The 18,317-nt window shown below is 51.1% G+C and overlaps 1 protein-coding gene across 1 annotated transcript; it reads right to left on the bottom strand.

Annotated features, from left to right (window-relative positions):
- Nucleotides 1-5,386: 5,386 nt before the first annotated feature.
- LOC308558847 (UL16-binding protein 3-like) lies at nucleotides 5,387-12,552 on the bottom strand. Its single transcript, XM_081140821.1, has 6 exons — nucleotides 12,523-12,552; nucleotides 8,635-8,889; nucleotides 8,142-8,414; nucleotides 7,535-7,664; nucleotides 7,184-7,314; nucleotides 5,387-5,974 (listed from the first exon to the last, which is right to left on the bottom strand). Exons 2-6 carry the CDS (start codon nucleotides 8,831-8,833, stop codon nucleotides 5,940-5,942), a joined length of 768 nt encoding a protein of 255 aa, XP_080996947.1. The 5' UTR covers nucleotides 8,834-8,889; nucleotides 12,523-12,552; the 3' UTR covers nucleotides 5,387-5,939.
- Between the last annotated feature and the right edge of the window lie 5,765 nt (nucleotides 12,553-18,317).

The raw sequence follows: 18,317 nt of genomic DNA, 5'->3' as shown, positions 1-18,317 counted from the left end.
CAGCACTCTCTGGGTTGGCTGTATGTCCACTTTGCCCCCAGGATCACTGTGTTCTATGAGCCAAAGGGACAGCGTTCCTGGGCCAGGCCCTTGGTTGGCATTCTAACCTTTCTGATCACTTCAATACTGGCACTCTGCCTGCTTGTGACAGCTGAGCACCTATATCTCAAATGTATTATTTCAGGATATTTTTTTAGCCCCATTACGACAGGGAGCCCATTTCTGGAATACCACCTCCCCCTGAACACCACCTCCACCTGTGAAGACCAGCCATCACAGACAGCCATCACTGAGCTTCGTGGCAGTGGCGGTGCCCATCCCACCGTCGGGGAAGAAGAATCTTTCTCTACCCTTCTAGGTTCCTCTGACTGGTCTAATAATGAAATTAACATAAAACAGATCCAATGAGAAAAGCAAATTTTAACTTTGTACATAGGGGAGGTCAGAGAAATAGGACTCTGAGGTGACCAAAGTAGGCAACTTTTATACCTTTTCACAAAACAAGCCAAAACAAAAACAATAAATTCATGAAGAATTGACAAGACAAAGGAGTTTGGACCTGGAGTAGTAAAGTAGTACTGAAGTAAGGAGGTTTGCTTGCTCAGCCTTCTTGGCTCTAATTGCTCTATGTGTGGTGCTAAGGATGTCTCTCCCTCCTGCTTTTAGGACAAAGCAGGGTCAGAGTGTCCTTGCACCAGCTGTTCTTAAGTAACTTTCATTCAAAGTGATCAATTGCCAAAGTGACACATTTGGGGGTGGCTTACCTAGAACCCCACCATCACTATGCATTCTTTATTAGTTTGATAAACAAAGTCCTTCAGACCTCCCATGGAGCACAGTCGGCAGACATTTTCTGGTTGTTCTGGCTTTTCATGCTGTATCCATTCTGACATGTGGATTTCTTGGAGCCTTTTAAGCCCATCCTACACTATCTACCTTTGAAGTTCCTCATATTCTGTTCCATGCAGTGTAGCCATTCCTTTTACAAAGCTCCCAAGACCTGTCCTAGTAGCAGACAGGCTCCATCCCCCAGGGCTGTGCTAAACCCCTTGACACATAGCTGCCACCTCTACCCTTCTCCAACACTGGCTTCTCGCCTCTCTCCGCCACCACCACCATCCCGCCTATTCGGCAACAGCCCCCCACGGGGCACAGGGTAGCTTCTGACAATCCTCTGGCATCGAGGCCTTTTTCTTCCCCCAGCCGGCCTGGCACACCCCCGTATCTGTTATGCACTTTCTGATGCTGGGTGTTGAGCTGAAGAACACAGACAGGACATATCTGGAGACGTGTGGGTTCCTGCCAAGCAGAGGCTGCATGGTCCTCCTCAAACAAGAGAGGGGCACTCGCCTTCACCTGCTGGAGGAAGGAGTTGGGAAGGGTGTCAGGAACCAGCCTGAGAGACGAACAAACCTGAGCTCGAGCGGTGGGAATGAAACAGACAGACAAAGTTGTGGGATCAGGAGGCCTGCCCTCCAATGAGCACCCCAAATGGCTTCAACGCCTTCATGACACAGTGAGTAGCAAACAACTGGTAATGCGGTGAGGGTGATCCAAAGTAGTTCCCTCAAGGCCGCATGAACCCACCTTCAGAGTAAACACCCTGCCTCCTGCCTGAGCCCAGACCTTGGTCATTTCTTTACTTTGGCTCGTCATGGGAACTTGTGGGGAGGGTCGAGTCCTTGACTTCAGACCCTCAGGTGACATGGACCATGTCCAGACCCGTCACCGGCTCTCAACAGAAGGGTTAGTTCTCCCTCTGCCAGCCTGGCCGTCAGAGGGGTTCTCTTGCTGTCTCAGAGATGGAGCAAAGATACCTATGGCTCCCTTTCCTTCAACCCCAACTGTTACTTGGAGTTTTCCTTTACTGATGATCCCTCTCGTTGCTGAAACTTCAACATTCCTACCAATGGACAACCATAGTGTGAGGTTCAAGGCCAGGGCATGGAAACACATTTCTTTTTTTTTTCTTTTTTTTAAATATATCTTTATTGATTTCAGAGAGGAAAGGAGAGGGAGAGAGAGAGAAACATCAATGATGAGAGAGTCATTGATCGAGCCCGCAACCCGGGCATGTGCCCTGACAGGGAATCCAACCCTGATCGCCTAGATCCTAGGTCGATGCTTAACCACTGAGCCACGCCCGGCCAGGCCACATTTCTTAATTATTCCAGTAGTAGTGAGAAGGTCAAATCCGTCAGTCCTCTGGGAATGAAGGTGCATGCCAGAAAGGCCTGGAAAAGGCAGAAGGAAACTGTGGAAGACCTAGTGCAAGAGTATAATAGGAAACTGCTTCGTATTTAACCAGAGCCTTTTAAGCCACAGGAACGACTGAAAAGCCCACGCCAAAATGGAACAGACGTTGTGGGCCTAGGAAGCTCTGCATTTATGTAAATATCAGAAGTTGGTCCCAATGAGCAGACCAGCAGTGGGGACAGGGCACAGAGGACACCGCAGGACCTGAGGATAAGTCGGGAGCAGAGGTATTCTGCTTCCCACTGGGCTGTACCTTCAAAGCTGGGCACAAATATCACCCCCCGTTAATTCTGCATTTCCCTCCTGTTTCAGTCTGGATTCTCCAGAGAAGCAGACTACAGTGATGTGGATAGACAGACAAACAGACAGAAAGATAGACAGAGAGACAGATAAATAATAGAGTATAGGTCGTGTGATTATGGCGGCTGCCACGTCCAACACCTGTAGGGTAGGCCGGCAGTCTGGAGCAGGGTGAGCCCGTGGGGCACATGAAGACTGAAGTCAGTCGCCTGGAGAAGTCCCTCTTCCTGGGAGGGGGCGGTGGTCAGCTTACTGCTCTGCTCAGGCCTTCAACTGATTTCTCAAGGCCCACCAACATGTGGAGGGCAACCCCTGAACTCAAAGTCCACCAACTTCTTACACGTCTGCAGGCTAAATTAGCATCTCCTCTCCCCTCCCTGTGTCCTAGCACCCTAGTCCACAGGCAGAACATCACAGCTGCAGGAGGGGCATCTATATTTTGCGCTGCATACTTCACGTGGTCATTGGAAACACAATGTGTCCCTTTTGTGAAACAGACGGCAATGCATGCTGACGCTCAGTCATTCTGTGCTAAATTGAATTACCTTGGGGAACAGGAGCGGAGGGCGGTTCTCCTCATGTGTGGGTCTCACTATGCATATAACCATCTGTGGGGAACCAACCCCAAACTTCAGAAGAACCCTCCCTATTCTCCTGCTCCCCAGGGGAATTCAAGTGATCACAGAGGATGGAGCAGCAGAAGGAATTACATCCTGCAGGATAAAAGTGATAAAGGGACACTTTGTACCCCCAGTGACCCCATGCAGTGTGGAGCACACAATACACAAACACCCTCACCAAGTGCAACAGTCTCACTGTGGACTCAGGTGTTAGGAAGCACAGGAGGAGATAATTTAGCCTGAGGTGGTTCAGGAAGACATAATGGGAGGTGATACTTCTGTTCAGCTTTAAAGCAGAACCAGCTCTTGGTGATGAGACAGGACGTGCCAGCCAGAGGTAGGAGCCAGAACAGAAGCTTGGAGGCATGATGCCGGGACCAGCGGGTAGGCCAAGGCGGCCATACCACAGGGCAGAGGAGAACAGGAGATGACAGGTGGGGGCATGGGACAGGGTGGAGGTGTGGGAAACCCCAACAGAAATCATGAGTTCCAGAAGCAAAATATACCAGTAATACACACACACACGCGCACCGCTTAGAGGGTTGATCCATCTCAGAAGAGCTGCAAAGCCCTTCTCTCTGACCGGGTTGCATGGAGGCCCCTGCATCACAGCGAGGGGTCAGGTCTGTAACAGTGCATTTGCACACCTCCCATTGCAGGCCTGGCTGACCATGCTGCTGAGGTGGACGAGGGAGAACCTTGTCCCTCTGGAGCACAGAAGGGTCAGTAGGAAACAAAGGGGCAAGGCCTGTCTTTATGCAAGAACAGGGTCTGAGGTGGAAACAGGGGAGACCCAAGTTTTCCACATCTGAATTGCATTTATTGAGGTATTTCCCTTCATACTTCAAATCCTGAAAATTGAGTGTTTCCTAAATTCTCACTTTTAAAAACTTTTCCAAATTTTTTCAAACAAGAAAAATCTTACAGGTGCAGCTAGAGAAAGTCTATTCCTCAGCTATGGGCAGTGAGCTGCTATTATCCCATCACTGCTACACTCTACAGAGTGCATTTCCTAGAAACCTGGGCACTTATACCACCCCCAATACAATCATCACATAGATTTCACGTCAGTACGCTGGGGCCATCACATCCCTAGTCCCACCCAGGTTCACCAGGAGTGTCCTCTATTCGCCATGACGTCCAGCAAAAGGCTCTGATGGATTGAGACATTTCCCATCTCCTTCTCATGCCAAAGTTGTGGTTTAGGAGTGTTTTATTTGCCCCTTCTGTGCTTTGTATACTTTTTAAAATATCTGGAGAGATTTGTATTTAGACGGCCACTGTTCTTATGGGACAACCAGAAATCAACATTAATATATCTCCCAGATCTAAAAGTTTTCATCCAGCAATTTGGTTGTTTCCTGTTTGACAGTGGTTTAGATTATTTAGTCATCCAGGTAGAAAGAAATAGAAATGTTTTACCAACATTTTCCATAGATTTTCCTTTTGCTGGGTATTTAATGTGTTGCTAATTTTTTGCTATGACAAAAAAATGCTGCAACAACAGCAGCAGCAAATATCTACATACATTTTGGCCCATGTTTGTAAGACTGGAACTGACTCTCGGAGTCCCTGGGGGAATGCGCATACTGTCCACTGCCCTAGACACTGTCAGATGGTATTTCAGAGCTGATTCATCCCATCCATACCCATGCGACCATGCAAGGTAACTCCTGCTGTTCTATTTCCCATCCAGTGGTTAGGGTTGGCAAATTTAAAATTATTTCACAATTTTGTGGGTGTGTAAGGGTATCTATTGGACTTTTCATTTGTGTTACCTTGATTCTTTGTGAGATTTTCAATCGTTTCAAAGTGTATTTTCCATCCATGAACTCCTCAAACCTTGCTCCTACATCTTTGGAGAATTTACAGGATCCAATTTATTTCTAGGAGCTCCTTACATATCCTGGACACTGATCCTTTGTCATAAGGGGATTAAACAACTTTGAGAAGTAGAGATGTTTCAGCCATAAGGACTTACTTCTCACTGAAGGAGGGGAGTGGAGGGATGGCGATCACAGGGAAGTCACTGCCTGGGTGGAGTGTGCTGGGATAAATCAGAAAAATCCTCATTCCTTAAGGTCCATATGAGGATTTTGTCCACATCTCATGATGAGACTCAGATGGTAAATTCTGCTTCCATACCAATCTAGCAGAATCCCTGGTTTTATTTACTCTATGGCGTAGACAAACAATGATCATCTAAAATTCTGTGTGTATCAAACACAATTCCTAAGTAAGTATATTTTATAGTAATATTTTATAGAGAGATATACAGTTAAAAAGCATTACATAGGGGAAAGTTCCTAAAAGTAACTATCATAAATATCATTTTTCCTTGTAAAACCTGGTGAGGTTCGACCAGGACATACAAAGAATCCCTGAGGTTCTGAGTTTTCACGGGTGTTTCACTATCAGCACCATTTGCAAGAACAAGGTCCCGATGCAGATCCACCCACTTTCCACAACCAAAGGGAACACGGAAAATCATCTCTTTGGTGAGACTTCTTGTGCAAGCAGTGAGAAGACTAAGTGCAAGAGCCCAACAATTCCACCAAGAAAAAATGGAACCAAATGTGGGAAAAAGTGCAGAGTTGACATATCCCCCATTGAATACAGGACAGGGATATTGCATCTGCTGCATCCTCACAATCCTCTGGAGGTCTCTGCATTTGCTGCGAGGACTGCAGCTCCTGGAGGTCAACACGTAAACAGCTGGAGCTGGAAAGGCAGCCAACCAGAAGGGACAGATGTTGAACTAGATCACACTCTCAGGAGCTTCTGAGCAGCAGCATCTTCTGTCATCAGAAAAGAAACACGTGTTTGTCCCACCAGCTCTGGAAATCCTGGGTCAGTTCCCCTGGGCTACCGACCCCATTCACTTCCATCTCACAGCCCCACCCTCACTGAGATGCATGTATTTCCCCTCAATTCTCACCACCAGCCTGGGTCCTGCCCTCCTTTACCACATGACAGTCAGACCCAAGTCCTGTTAATGACAGGTGGGGCTCAGGACTTAAGGTGCAAATGAATTGCTCTGCTCCCTCTACTAAAGTCCTGATTCTAAAGCACCCATGGGCGCCCTGTCCAAACAGAGGGGCCTGCATCCTGGTTCCTCTAGCACTGGGGAGGGTTGCAGACAAACATCCGTCATTCCCCTCCTCTCTCCTCGCCCTAGTACCAGCACAGGACTCTGGGAGTGACTGGCCCTGCCCTGCCCATCCATCCTTGCTTGTCAGCGTCAGCATCCAACTCCACTAACAACTCAGCCACACTTAGCTCCCGAGTCACCTCTGCTCAAGGCTGGGGCCCCTCTTTGCCTCAGAATCTGGAGTGTGGGGGAGGCTGGCTGCCAGGGGACTGCACCAGGGCTCAGCCAGGAATCCCAGGGGTTCACTGAGATCTCACCTCCTTCTAACCTTGTCCTGCACAGTCCCTAAGGTTAGCCTGCTGCCTTACCTGACGTGCTTGAAGCAACGTTTTCTGGGAACTCAGCCATGAGCTCCAGCCTTTCGAGTTGGGTCTGCAAGGCCTTCCACCCCTCTTCCTGGGATTACACCCAGGCCCCTCTCCTCTTAGCTTCCTGGACACTCCCTTCCCCTGGACACATCACATGGAGCCACCATGCTGCTCTCACCTGAATGTGAGTATTGCCCACGTCCTGTGTGCCTGCTGTCCCCACACCACCCACACTGGGCCCAAATACACTCTCCCAAACAGAACGTGAGCCAGGACTGCAATCACTAAACCCCTTTAGCATCAATAGGCCTTAAGCCTTGGCGTGGGCCCCTCTTTTTCCCACTGGCATTAACAGTAAGGAGACAGCAGATCTCAGGGCTGAACTTGTCCAAGTTATTGCTACCAAGCAATATGTGTTACTCTCCTGGTCTCATTTCCAGGAGGAGAAATTTCAGTGAGAGGGCAGGGGACAGGCTGGGAATTCACCTTTCCCTGTCCTCACTCAGGCCATCCGCCCCTCACTTCCCACTTCATTCTGTTCTTAGTACCTGTTACCAGCCAACTATGACCAAGCAGGTGAGGATCACAGAGACAATCAAGGTGATGTGAGTGTTGGTTGTGGCTTTGGATGGGGCTGGGGCTGGGGCTGTGGCTGTGGCGGTGGCTGTAGTTGGTGCAGCTGAAATGGAAACAAAAGAATGACACTCTGTGCAGAACGCAAATCTCAGAAGATGCCTCCTCTCGCCTGCTGCCCCCGGTAATCCCACAATGCACACAGTTCCTACCCCTCTAAGTGTGGCAGGCACTGTGACAGACCCTGGGGCGGAACAAAGAGAGGAGATGGGCCCTGTCCCCTTGGGGTTCATACATTAATGGGGGAAGCAAGGGCTACAATATACCCAGTCACTCCTGCTGCGACAGAAGAGGAGACATGAGTAAGGAGGCTGCGCAGTCCTCTCAGGAGCTGGCTTGAGGTGGACTTGAAGCATTTCCAGAAAAAGACCAGGTGAGACGCAAAGGAAAGTGATGCTGAGAAGACAGAACAGCACAAGGAACAGGTCTGAAAACAGAGAGACGCCCTCATGTTTGGGCAGGAGGAAATCCACAGAGCGTGGCCCAAGTTATTTGCAGTGGGGGAGAGACGTGAGGAGGGAAAGGGGGCTTGTGGAACACACCCACGGCCGTTATTCCCCAAGAACTGACCACGGAGGAGTCACACTTTCAAACACACACACATTCACACACACACACTCTCACACAGACACTGACACACATGCTCACACCCAGACACACTCACACACACACATGCTCACACTCACTCAGACACTCATGCACACACACTCACATACACTCACACACATGCTGACACACACACATGCTCACACTCACTCAGACACTCATGCACACACACACAATCATACACACTCATACACTCATGCACACACCCACTGCGGCAGTTCAGTCTGTCCTCGAGAGAATGGCCCCTCCGTCCCTGTGTCCCCTTACCTGTTGTCTCCAGCTCTTTCTTCCGGGGCACCAGGAACTGCAGCCAGCCCTGGCAGTCTCTCGTTGAGTAGAAATTGAAGGCCTTGGTCAAATCATCGTCCCTCTCCCACTCGTCTTTCATCTGTTCACCTCGGGAATTATTGGCTCTATACTCTCCGCTCTCAGCGTCAAAGACAAGGAGCCTCTGTCCGTCCGAGAAAAACTCCCAGGATCCCTTGGTGCGTCCACCGGCTGTGCACTGACAAATCAGACTGACCTGCAAGGCCAAAGGAGCTGCCCCGCAAGAGAGACGTCAACCTCTGCTCTTGACAAGTCCTTTGTCCCCACCTGGGGTCCACCCTCCTGAACCCTTCCACTCCTGCCCTGTTCTCCCCAACCTTTCTGCTGGGCCACCCGAGAAGGCCCAACATCCAATTTTATTTTTCACGTGACTACAACCAATATAGCTAACCCCACAATCTACTCACTTCTGCAGCTGCATTTTCTAACTTACCTCCGTCTGCATATTTCTCCGGTTCTATGTCAGACAGGTGCTGCCTGATCAAGTCCCCCATGTCCCTCAGCGTCTTAGTCTGATCTTTCCAGGCATCTGTGCCCATTACCTCCTCCCTCAGGAAATCCATAGATATGACCTTATCATTTTCACAGTCATAGAAGAGATAATTCTTTCCATCCAGCTGGCCTTGAACCATACACCGTGGCTGTTTATTGAAAGCAATGCTGAAATCATAGTGAAGACGGTGATCATCTGGAAAGAAAAAATGCAGGTGAAAGTTGGGTTGGCAGAAGAGGACCCAAGGCACTACCTCCCCCATCTCTGTGACAGCAACACCTCAGCCCCTGCCCCCGATGGCTGGGCTGGCAGAGCAAGGACTGACCCTGCCAGGCTTCTCCCTTCACCAGGTGAAGGCTAGTGCCCCTCCATTGCTTGAGGAGGACCAGCAAGCCTCTGCCTGGCAAGAAACCACACATCTCCAGATATGTCCACTCTGTTCACTAGGACAATCAATACCCATCATCAGCCCATAACCAATGCAGGGACATGCCAAGTGGCTATGGAGGAAAGGTCTCGATGCCAAAGGACTATCAGAAACGAGACCAGTGCCTGCAAGAACATGGAGAGCATGTAGGGGCCGCTCCTGAGGAAGCTGTGACAGTGGGATGGGGGATGTAGACAGATCTCCAGGTTAAAGGAACAGTTTGCAACTGTGGGTCATGAAGTAGCACAGCCCTGGGAGATGGTGCTAACCTGCTGCTAGGATGGACCTTGCAAGCTTGGAGGAAGGCATGGCTACAGTGCATGGCACAGAAAAGCCGGAACTTCTGAGGCAGGTGGAAGAGGAAGGGATCAGAGGGCTCAGAGAAGTGGATATGCCAGGGGGGACATAACATGCAAAGGCAGAAAGTGTCCAGTCAACCATGCTCCATGGGGAAGCCTGAAGCTAGACTCGGGTTGATCAAGCCGATGGGGAAAGCATGGAGGAGAAGAGCACCAGAACTCTCCAAAAGCTCGCTGATGACTTTGCTCAAGGTCAGGAATGGTGGTAGGAGTTGGTGTTCCCCAAAAAGGCTGCCAGTAGTAATGGGGATGGAACACATTGAAATGATAAGTCACAGGTACAGGTGCTTTGTCAGGAGCAAAGGAGTTATGAGCATCACAATGACTGGGAAGGTGGCAAATGCAGCCAGGGCCTCAACCACAGAGAGCTATGACCATGGCTCACAGAACAGGGGGATCCTAGAGGCAAAATGGATGGACATTCAACCTGGGTACTTACTGCTGGATTTAAATAATTAAAACAAACAGAGACAAACACAAGGATTGGTGATCAGGAGGCTGAAAGCAGCCTCCCAGCAAAAGACTGAATCCTTTGCCCAGTTCCCAGAACTGAGCCACTTCTCAGGCCCAGAACTCACTACCAGAAGGAGGGGCAAGGCTGCAATGAGGAGGGGCCTCTCAACACCGCACCAAGCGCAGAAGTCCCACAGGCCTTCCCCAAAGACCCATGTGGCCATTGACTCAGGTTAGTGTGCACTGGGTAGCAGAAACGACTTACGCTCTCATATTTGATCCCGTGTATGAGTTGACATCATCCACAGGGATCTAAAGTGATGCATGGGGCCAGGGAATGGACACACACCTGTCCCAGGTCCTGCTCCCAGGCGTGTTATTGGTCCATATCCACACTGTGGTCCTTATCATATTTCCCAGATGTGTAATAGGAATAGAAAATCTTTGTAGTTATTGAATTACTTGTGGGCTCAGGGCTACTACCAAGGCAGGGAAATTTAAGTACAATATGGGCAAACTGTCTTCCCTTTGCTCTAAATAGAATGCTAAACCAGTATTTTATCCTGGATAATATGAATGAGAGGAGGACCAACCTTAAACCCTTAAGGATGCAGGACATGATCCCTATCCTACAGCCATTTAGTAACAATCTGGTCTGGAGACTTTCTCTAATTATCTAGCTGCCAAAGAGTTTAGCCTGTGCAGACCACAGGTCTCTTTGCCACTACTCACCTCTGCTGTTGTAGCAGGAAAGAAGCCACAGACAATACATGAATCATTGAGTGTGGCTGGACCTGCCCCTCGGGCCCTAAGATCCACAGAATCTGGGATACTGGAGGCATCAGTGCGAGGGAAAGTTGCTATCTGGACTTGAAGGCATCCTAATGGGAGAATCATATTGCAGATCCATAGGGGCTGACGAAGGCCATACCCCTTCCAACAGGGAATTCCACAGCATTTAAAGAGGTCTGGTAGAGATGAGGCCCCTGGCTATGGGATATCACAGTCGCCCATCATGAGCGTCATTAGCTAAGGCAGGCCGAGTGCTCATGAGACACTGTGACTTTTCTGGCACTGAAATGAGCAGGGTCACAGGCAACAAATGAGATACAGAAGCAGAGGCCCCAATCTTGACACCAAAATGTACCAGCACCACCCTATGCTCACACCTGTGGCTTCATGGAGTGTCTCTAATGGCCCCCGTCCACCAATGAATCCAGTCTACAGAGAGGAGGGGAGCACTGACCCCTGTCTGTGGGACCCACATCCTCTCACATTCACTCCACCCAGAAGCCACAGGTTCTTCAACACTCAGCAGAGGCACCCTGGGAGATGATTCCCTAGGGGCGGGGTCACCCATATAGGGGACTCCCTGTATACCCTAAATCTGGGGTCAGGAAACTAGCAGAGTGGCCACATCTGGCCCCCCAATTGTTTGCATCTTGCCTTTGGCTGCTTTGGCACCACAAACGTGGAGGTGCCTAGTGCATACAGAGATACCAAGAGGTCTGCAAAGATAAAAATATTTACTACTTGCCCTTTATAGAAAAAGTCTGCGCACTTCTGCCTTAATCTACGGCCTTCATATGATGCTGCCTCCTCCGTGGGTGGAAAATGTGGGTTTGGGATGAAAGGGTGAGAGAGGGTGCCCTTCCTCACCGTCATTCCCAGGTCATGCCTGTCCCTCCTGCCCTAGGTTCCCTGGGCCAGGTGCACAGGCTTTTGCAGGGTGTGCCCTCAGGTCAGGGCACAGATATGCCACCTGGTAGAGGAAATGATTAGGGCCACTTCACAGATGAGAAGGTACTGGAGGTACTGGTGGTCCTGGGACCCCAAAGAATTGGGTAGCAAAACGGGGTGAGCCGGGGAGGGGAGCAGCGGCTGCGGTGGAAGAGTAGTACTGAATGGGACTGGGCTTGGCTGCTGGCAGAGCGGCTGGGAAGGTCAGGGCTGGAGAGCAGCGGCTCATTAGGGGAGGCGCCGGTGCAGTCAGCTCAGCCGGCCGCAGGTGCCACGACCTGCCCGCAGCGCGGGGTTGAAAGGGGGCGGGCGGTGCAGACGGGGGCTTGCTGGGGAACGTCCTGTGAGAAGGGGAGGGGCGCACGGGTGTCTGCCTGTGGGTGGCGACCCTGAGGAGACGCCCGGGCCCTGGGACAGGGGCTCCCAGTTCCCCAGAAGCAGGACTTGCACCCGGGGCAGGAGGGCGGCCTGGGGATGTCACGCGCCCGTGGCAGCAGGTTCTCGCCGCGCCCTCCCCCTCCCTGCTCGCTTCCCTCCGGCGAGCTGGCCCTGTCACTTCTAGCACCTCTGGTGGTCCTTGTTGCCTGGACGCCGAAACCTGCCCCGGACGCCAAAACGGAAAAGAGCGGATGGGGGGGGGGAGGGGAATCCGCCGGAATCGCGGGGATGGCCCGTGGGGGAGGGGGCGGCGCGCGCGGGGCGGCGGGGGGCGCGGTGCTACCGGCGAAAAGTGCTGGAACCGCCTTGGGGGCTCCGTCCCGAGCGGGAGCTTAAAGGGCCCAGGCCGGTCCCCCTCCGCTTCCTCCCCTCCCCGCCCCCAGCCCACTGAAGGCTGCACCCTGAACTCACCTCCGTGCGCCCAGAGACAGTCAGCTGCCCACGGACAGTCGGGCAGCACAGCCAGAGCCGCGAGGACGACAATGAACTCGGAGCCGGGGGTCCTGGGCATGGCGAGCGGCGGTGGGCGCGCGGCGGGGGCCGTGACGCGCGGGCGGCGTAGGGAAAGCCCGGCAAGCCTCCGCACAGCGCGATCTGCCGGGATGTGCCCTTCGAGCCGCAGAGATAGCGGCGGGGGCGGAAGTGCCGCGGGAGAATGCGCCGGGAAAGCCGGGCGTCCTAAACTCGGCGCGCCCCGCCCTCTCCACGCCCGGCCGCCACCTGTTTCAGCGGACGGAGCTCCACCTGGAGTCGCAGAACCGGGGCTCCTGGCTTCAGAGGCGGGCCGAGAGCTCAGAGTTTCGCCGTAAACTCCGAGGCGGAAAGAGCGGCCGGCGATTGGCTCGGCTCTCAAGTCAGGATCTCCCGCCCCCGGCCGCGGGCCCCGACTGCGCCGAGCGTGCCGCGGACACCGAGCCCTAACTTCAAAATCACCGCCAGCCCGAGCTCCCCGTCCCTGCGCCTGCGCGCGTCCCGGGCTGCAGGAACCAGGGCCCCCCAGCGGTGGGCGTCCCGGCGGTGGGCGGGACCCGGGTGTTCTCCAGGGATCGCCAGCCCCGGCGACCAGCAGACACGCCCCTACCCTGCTCACAACTTGACCGCAAACCACAAAGCCCCCCCCCTTGAAGCCTTCACCCTGGACCCTCCCAGCGGCTCAGCCAGAGGGCTCCAGGACCTGCAGCCCCAGGCGCTCATTTCAGACGCTTTCCCTCACCAACTACTGCTCCCCTTCCAGCTCGCCCCGTTTTATGACCCAGTTCTTTGGGGGTCCCAAGAACACAGGTGCTTCCAATACCTTCTCGTCTGTGAAGTGACCCTAACCGCTTCTTCCCCCAAGGGACACCTTATCCCCTGGCCTGAGGACACACACAGCAAAAACCTCTGCGCCTGACCCCGGGAACCTAGAGCAGGAAGAACAGGAAAGCACATTTTTTCAAAGTATGATCCTGGGAATGATGCTGAGGAAGGGCACTCTCTCTGGATCCTTTCATCCCAAACCCCCTTTTCCACTCACCGAGGACCCACAACATATAGTCGTTGATTTAGGCGAGAGTCTGCCAACTTTCTATCTAAAGGACAGATGGCGAATGTTCTGGTCTTTGCAGGCCACTTAACTCTCTGTCTCTATACACACTACACATCTCCACCTTTATGGTGCAATAGCACCCCAAGACGACATGCAAAGAAACGGGGGACCACATATGGCCCCTGTACTACTTTGCTGACCCAACATTTAGAGTATATAGGGTGTCCCAGGTTTGGGGGTCCTGACCAACCAGATGGCTGTGTGCTGAAGAGCCAGAAGTTGTCACCATCCTGCCTGTGGCTACTGGGTAGTCGTTGTGAGAGGATGTGGGTCCCACAGGAACAGGACACTGCTCCACTTTGTTCCCTAGGCTGGATTCCTTGGTCCAAGAGGGTCTTTGAGACACTGCAGGCAGTCACAGGGGCAGCCCAAGGGTAGTGCCCATGCAACATTTCTGGCGTTGAGATCAGGGACACTTGTCTCTACATCTTGTATGTTCCCTGTGACCCTGCTCCTTTCAAAGCCCAAAGAATTACTTCTCTCTTATGACTGCTGGGCCTATCTGACCTCATGTCAGTCATGATGGGCAACTCTGATAGCCCACATCCAGAGGCCTCATCTCTACCAGGTCCTAGTATTTTACCAGGAGCCTCTTCAACTGGTGTGGGTCTCCCTGCAGCAAGCCTGAGTAGTTGCAGCAGGCTTCTGTCTTCAAAGCCTAAACTATTTAATACATACCCATCTATAGAAAGTCTTCTCCAGGCTGGCAAAGGGATAGAGCTAGGAAAAGGATCACACCCCCGCATCCTTAGAGAGGGTTTAACGGTGGACACTCCTCTGTTATTTCATAGAGAGTAAGATACTGTTTCAACCACCTACTTGGAGGAAAGAGGAGAAAACATAAGAAGGTTGTAACTGAATTTCACTACTGTGTAGCCCTGAAACCACAAGTAACTGGCTATCAAAAAGGTTTTCTATTCCTGTTACAAATCCGGGGAATGTGAAATGACCACTGTGTGGTTGCTGAACCAAATGACACCACTGAGAGCAGGGCCAGGGACAGCTGTCTGTTCATTACCTGGGCCCCACCCCCATGCACCACTTTCATAACAGGGCGCATGATGATACCTCTCGTCTCCGGGGATGATGCCAACTCACACACTAGGTGCAATGTGGGTGTCTGGGTAGTTTGTGCTTCCCAGTGTAACTTACCTGAGTCAATGGCCATATGGCACTTGCTGTCAACCCGAAGGATCCTTTCTCATTGGAATCTGGCCTCTCCTGCTGGTAATGGGTTACAGGTCTCAGAAGTGGCTCCTTTCTCTAAATTGGCAAGGGATAAAGCCTCTGTCTAGAGAGGGTGCTTTTAGCCTCCTAATTATTTATCCTTGTTTTGTCTTTGGTTTTATTACTTAAATCCAGCACTCTCTGGGTTGGCTGTACGTCCACTTTGCCCCCAGGATCACTGTGTTCTATGAGCCAAAGGGACAGCATTCCTGGGCCAGGCCCTTGGTTGGCATTCTAACCTTTCTGATCACTTCAATACTGGCACTCTGCCTGCTTGTGACAGCTGAGCACCTATATCTCAAATGTATTATTTCAGGATATTTTTTTAGCCCCATTACGACAGGGAGCCCATTTCTGGAAAACCACCTCCCCCTGAACACCACCTCCACCTGTGAAGACCAGCCATCACAGACAGCCATCACTGAGCTTCGTGGCAGTGGCGGTGCCCATCCCACCGTCGGGGAAGAAGAATCTTTCTCTACCCTTCTAGGTTCCTCTGACTGGTCTAATAATGAAATTAACATGAAACAGATCCAATGAGAAAAGCAAATTTTATCTTTGTACATAGGGGAGGTCAGAGAAATAGGACTCTGAGGTGACCAAAGTAGGCAACTTTTATACCTTTTCACAAAACAAGCCAAAACAAAAACAATAAATTCATGAAGAATTGACAAGACAAAGGAGTTTGGACCTGGAGTAGTAAAGTAGTACTGAAGTAAGGAGGTTTGCTTGCTCAGCCTTCTTGGCTCTAATTGCTCTATGTGTGGTGCTAAGGATGTCTCTCCCTCCTGCTTTTAGGACAAAGCAGGGTCAGAGTGTCCTTGCACCAGCTGTCCTTAAGTAACTTTCATTCAAAGTGATCAATTGCCAAAGTGACACATTTGGGGGTGGCTTACCTAGAACCCCACCATCACTATGCATTCTTTATTAGTTTGATAAACAAAGTCCTTCAGACCTCCCATGGAGCACAGTCGGCAGACATTTTCTGGTTGTTCTGGCTTTTCATGCTGTATCCATTCTGACATGTGGATTTCTTGGAGCCTTTTGAGCCCATCCTACACTATCTACCTTTGAAGTTCCTCATATTCTGTTCCATGCAGTGTAGCCATTCCTTTTACAAAGCTCCCAAGACCTGTCCTAGTAGCAGACAGGCTCCATCCCCCAGGGCTGTGCTAAACCCCTTGACACATAGCTGCCACCTCTACCCTTCTCCAACACTGGCTTCTCGCCTCTCTCCGCCACCACCACCATCCCGCCTATTCGGCAACAGCCCCCCACGGGGCACAGGGTAGCTTCTGACAATCCTCTGGCATCGAGGCCTTTTTCTTCCCCCAGCCGGCCTGGCACACCCCCGTATCTGTTATGCACTTTCTGATGCTGGGTGTTGAGCTGAAGGACACAGACAGGACATATCTGGAGACGTGCGGGTTCCTGCCAAGCAGAGGCTGCATGGTCCTCCTCAAACAAGACAGGGGCACTCGCCTTCACCTGCTGGAGGAAGGAGTTGGGAAGGGTGTCAGGAACCAGCCTGAGAGACGAACAAACCTGAGCTCGAGCAGTGGGAATGAAACAGACAGACAAAGTTGTGGGATCAGGAGGCCTGCCCTCCAATGAGCACCCCAAATGGCTTCAACGCCTTCATGACACAGTGAGTAGCAAACAACTGGTAATGCGGTGAGGGTGATCCAAAGTAGTTCCCTCAAGGCCGCATGAACCCACCTTCAGAGTAAACACCCTGCCTCCTGCACACGTGGGCCCAGACCTTGGTCATTTCTTTATTTTGGCTCCTCATGGGAACTTGTGGGGAGGGTCGAGTCTTTGACTCCAGACCCTCAGGTGACGTGGATCATGTCCAGACACGTCATCGGCTCCGAACATCTCCCCTTTCTTTACTTTTTAATTTGAGCCAGTGGAGTCCTGTATGCAGCTCTGAGCTGCTCTGCATTCCTGCTTGGACACAGACTGGGAATAAACATAGGAATATTAACACTACAGCCAACAACATAATACCAGAGTAGAATAATGAAGATAAACTATGCCCAGAGAGAATATTAGAAAACTTGTCCAACGGGTCTTTTGCTAAACCTGCGGGTGAGGTATCCAGAGGAGGAGCAGATTCCATAGCATTTATATCAGCATGTAAGTGGCAACATCAATAGATACATTATTTTGATGCCATATCCCCATAAGATGGTTTTTAATCCTATCCCACCCCCATTCAGAGAGATTATATGGTTTCTTAGTCTGGCCCCATGTCGGCACAGCTGCCTCTTGAGTCCCTCTTGTTCTCCGGGGTCTTCTCCGGGGGTGCGGGCGAGGGTCGTGAATGGTCAGCTTCTTCATTCTGCCAGTGAGATCGATCGGCTCCGTGATGTTTTACCAGCCGCTCCGGTAACCATCTAGGTCGGTTCTGATTCCTGGGAAACACACAAACATGACCCCGCCCCCAGGCAAGCACGGGATCCGGTCTGCTCCAGGCGTTGGTGATCGGATCTCTCCACTTAACCTCAGCCTATTTTCCACTGGGGGGTCTCCAATGCCGCTCAGCTGCTGAGAAACCTTCTGCATCCGAATTTTTAAAATTAAGGGTAAATAAACACATTGTATGAGGGAAACGTATTTATACGTTTTACGTTGACTGATAGTAGAGCGCGATAAAAACTACCCGCAAACAATGTGTAAAGAGAGATTAAGTATATTACTAGGAGAATGGCAGGTATATTCCCCCTTCTTTACTTTTGCAATTTGAGCCTTTAAGGTCCTGTGAGCTCGCCGCTCGGTTATTCCCTGGCCCTGAGGATTATAAGGATTGCCTGTGATGTGAGTAATTTGGAAAGTTGCACAAAACTCTGTAAAAGTTTTGCTAGCATATGCAGGCCCATTATCAGTTTTTATAATTTTTGGAATGCCCAAAATGGCAAAACATGATAATACATGATAAATAACCTGTTTTGTATTTTCCCCAGTGTGTGAGGATGCCACTAAAAATCCAGAATAAGTGTCCACTGTGACACGCACAAATGATTGGTGACCAAATTCAGCTATAGGCGTAACATCCATTTGCCAAATATGTCCTGGGAGCAATCCCCGTGGATTCACACCATATTGCAGTACAAGGGGCACATGCTCAGGACAGTTTTTGACACTCCTTTACTATTTGTCAGATGGCTTCACGAGTAATGTTAAATTGTTTTCTTAAACCCAAAGCATTTTGATGCTGCAGAGCATGTGAGGCTCGTGCTTGGTCAACAGAGGAAATAACTAAGAAAGTGCCATGAGTCCACACATGTGCTGGTGCATTTCCTTCTGAGAAAGGTCCAGGGGGAATTGAGTGAGCTCTGCTATGTCCCACAAAACAGGGTGAGGTTCGTTGCTGAATCAGTTGCTGTACAAA

The sequence above is a fragment of the Miniopterus schreibersii genome (genome assembly GCF_964146895.1).
Source record: "Miniopterus schreibersii genome assembly, chromosome: 6".
Lineage (NCBI taxonomy): Eukaryota > Metazoa > Chordata > Mammalia > Chiroptera > Miniopteridae > Miniopterus > Miniopterus schreibersii.
Note: the sequence above shows the minus strand (reverse complement) of the source record. Positions and strands in the feature narration are given on the sequence as shown.

Bases quoted from the DNA above. Each gene is read 5' to 3' on its own strand.
- LOC308558847 (XM_081140821.1), bottom strand. From the start codon at position 8,833: ATGGTTCAAGGCCAGCTGGATGGAAAGAATTATCTCTTCTATGACTGT. The intron at 7,315-7,534 runs GTATATTGTAGC...TTTCCATTTCAG, and splicing joins GTCGCAGCAGGAGTGACTGG to CTGCACCAACTACAGCCACC. The intron at 5,975-7,183 runs GTACTAAGAACA...TTCTGATGACAG, and splicing joins TCATAGTTGGCTGGTAACAG to AAGATGCTGCTGCTCAGAAG.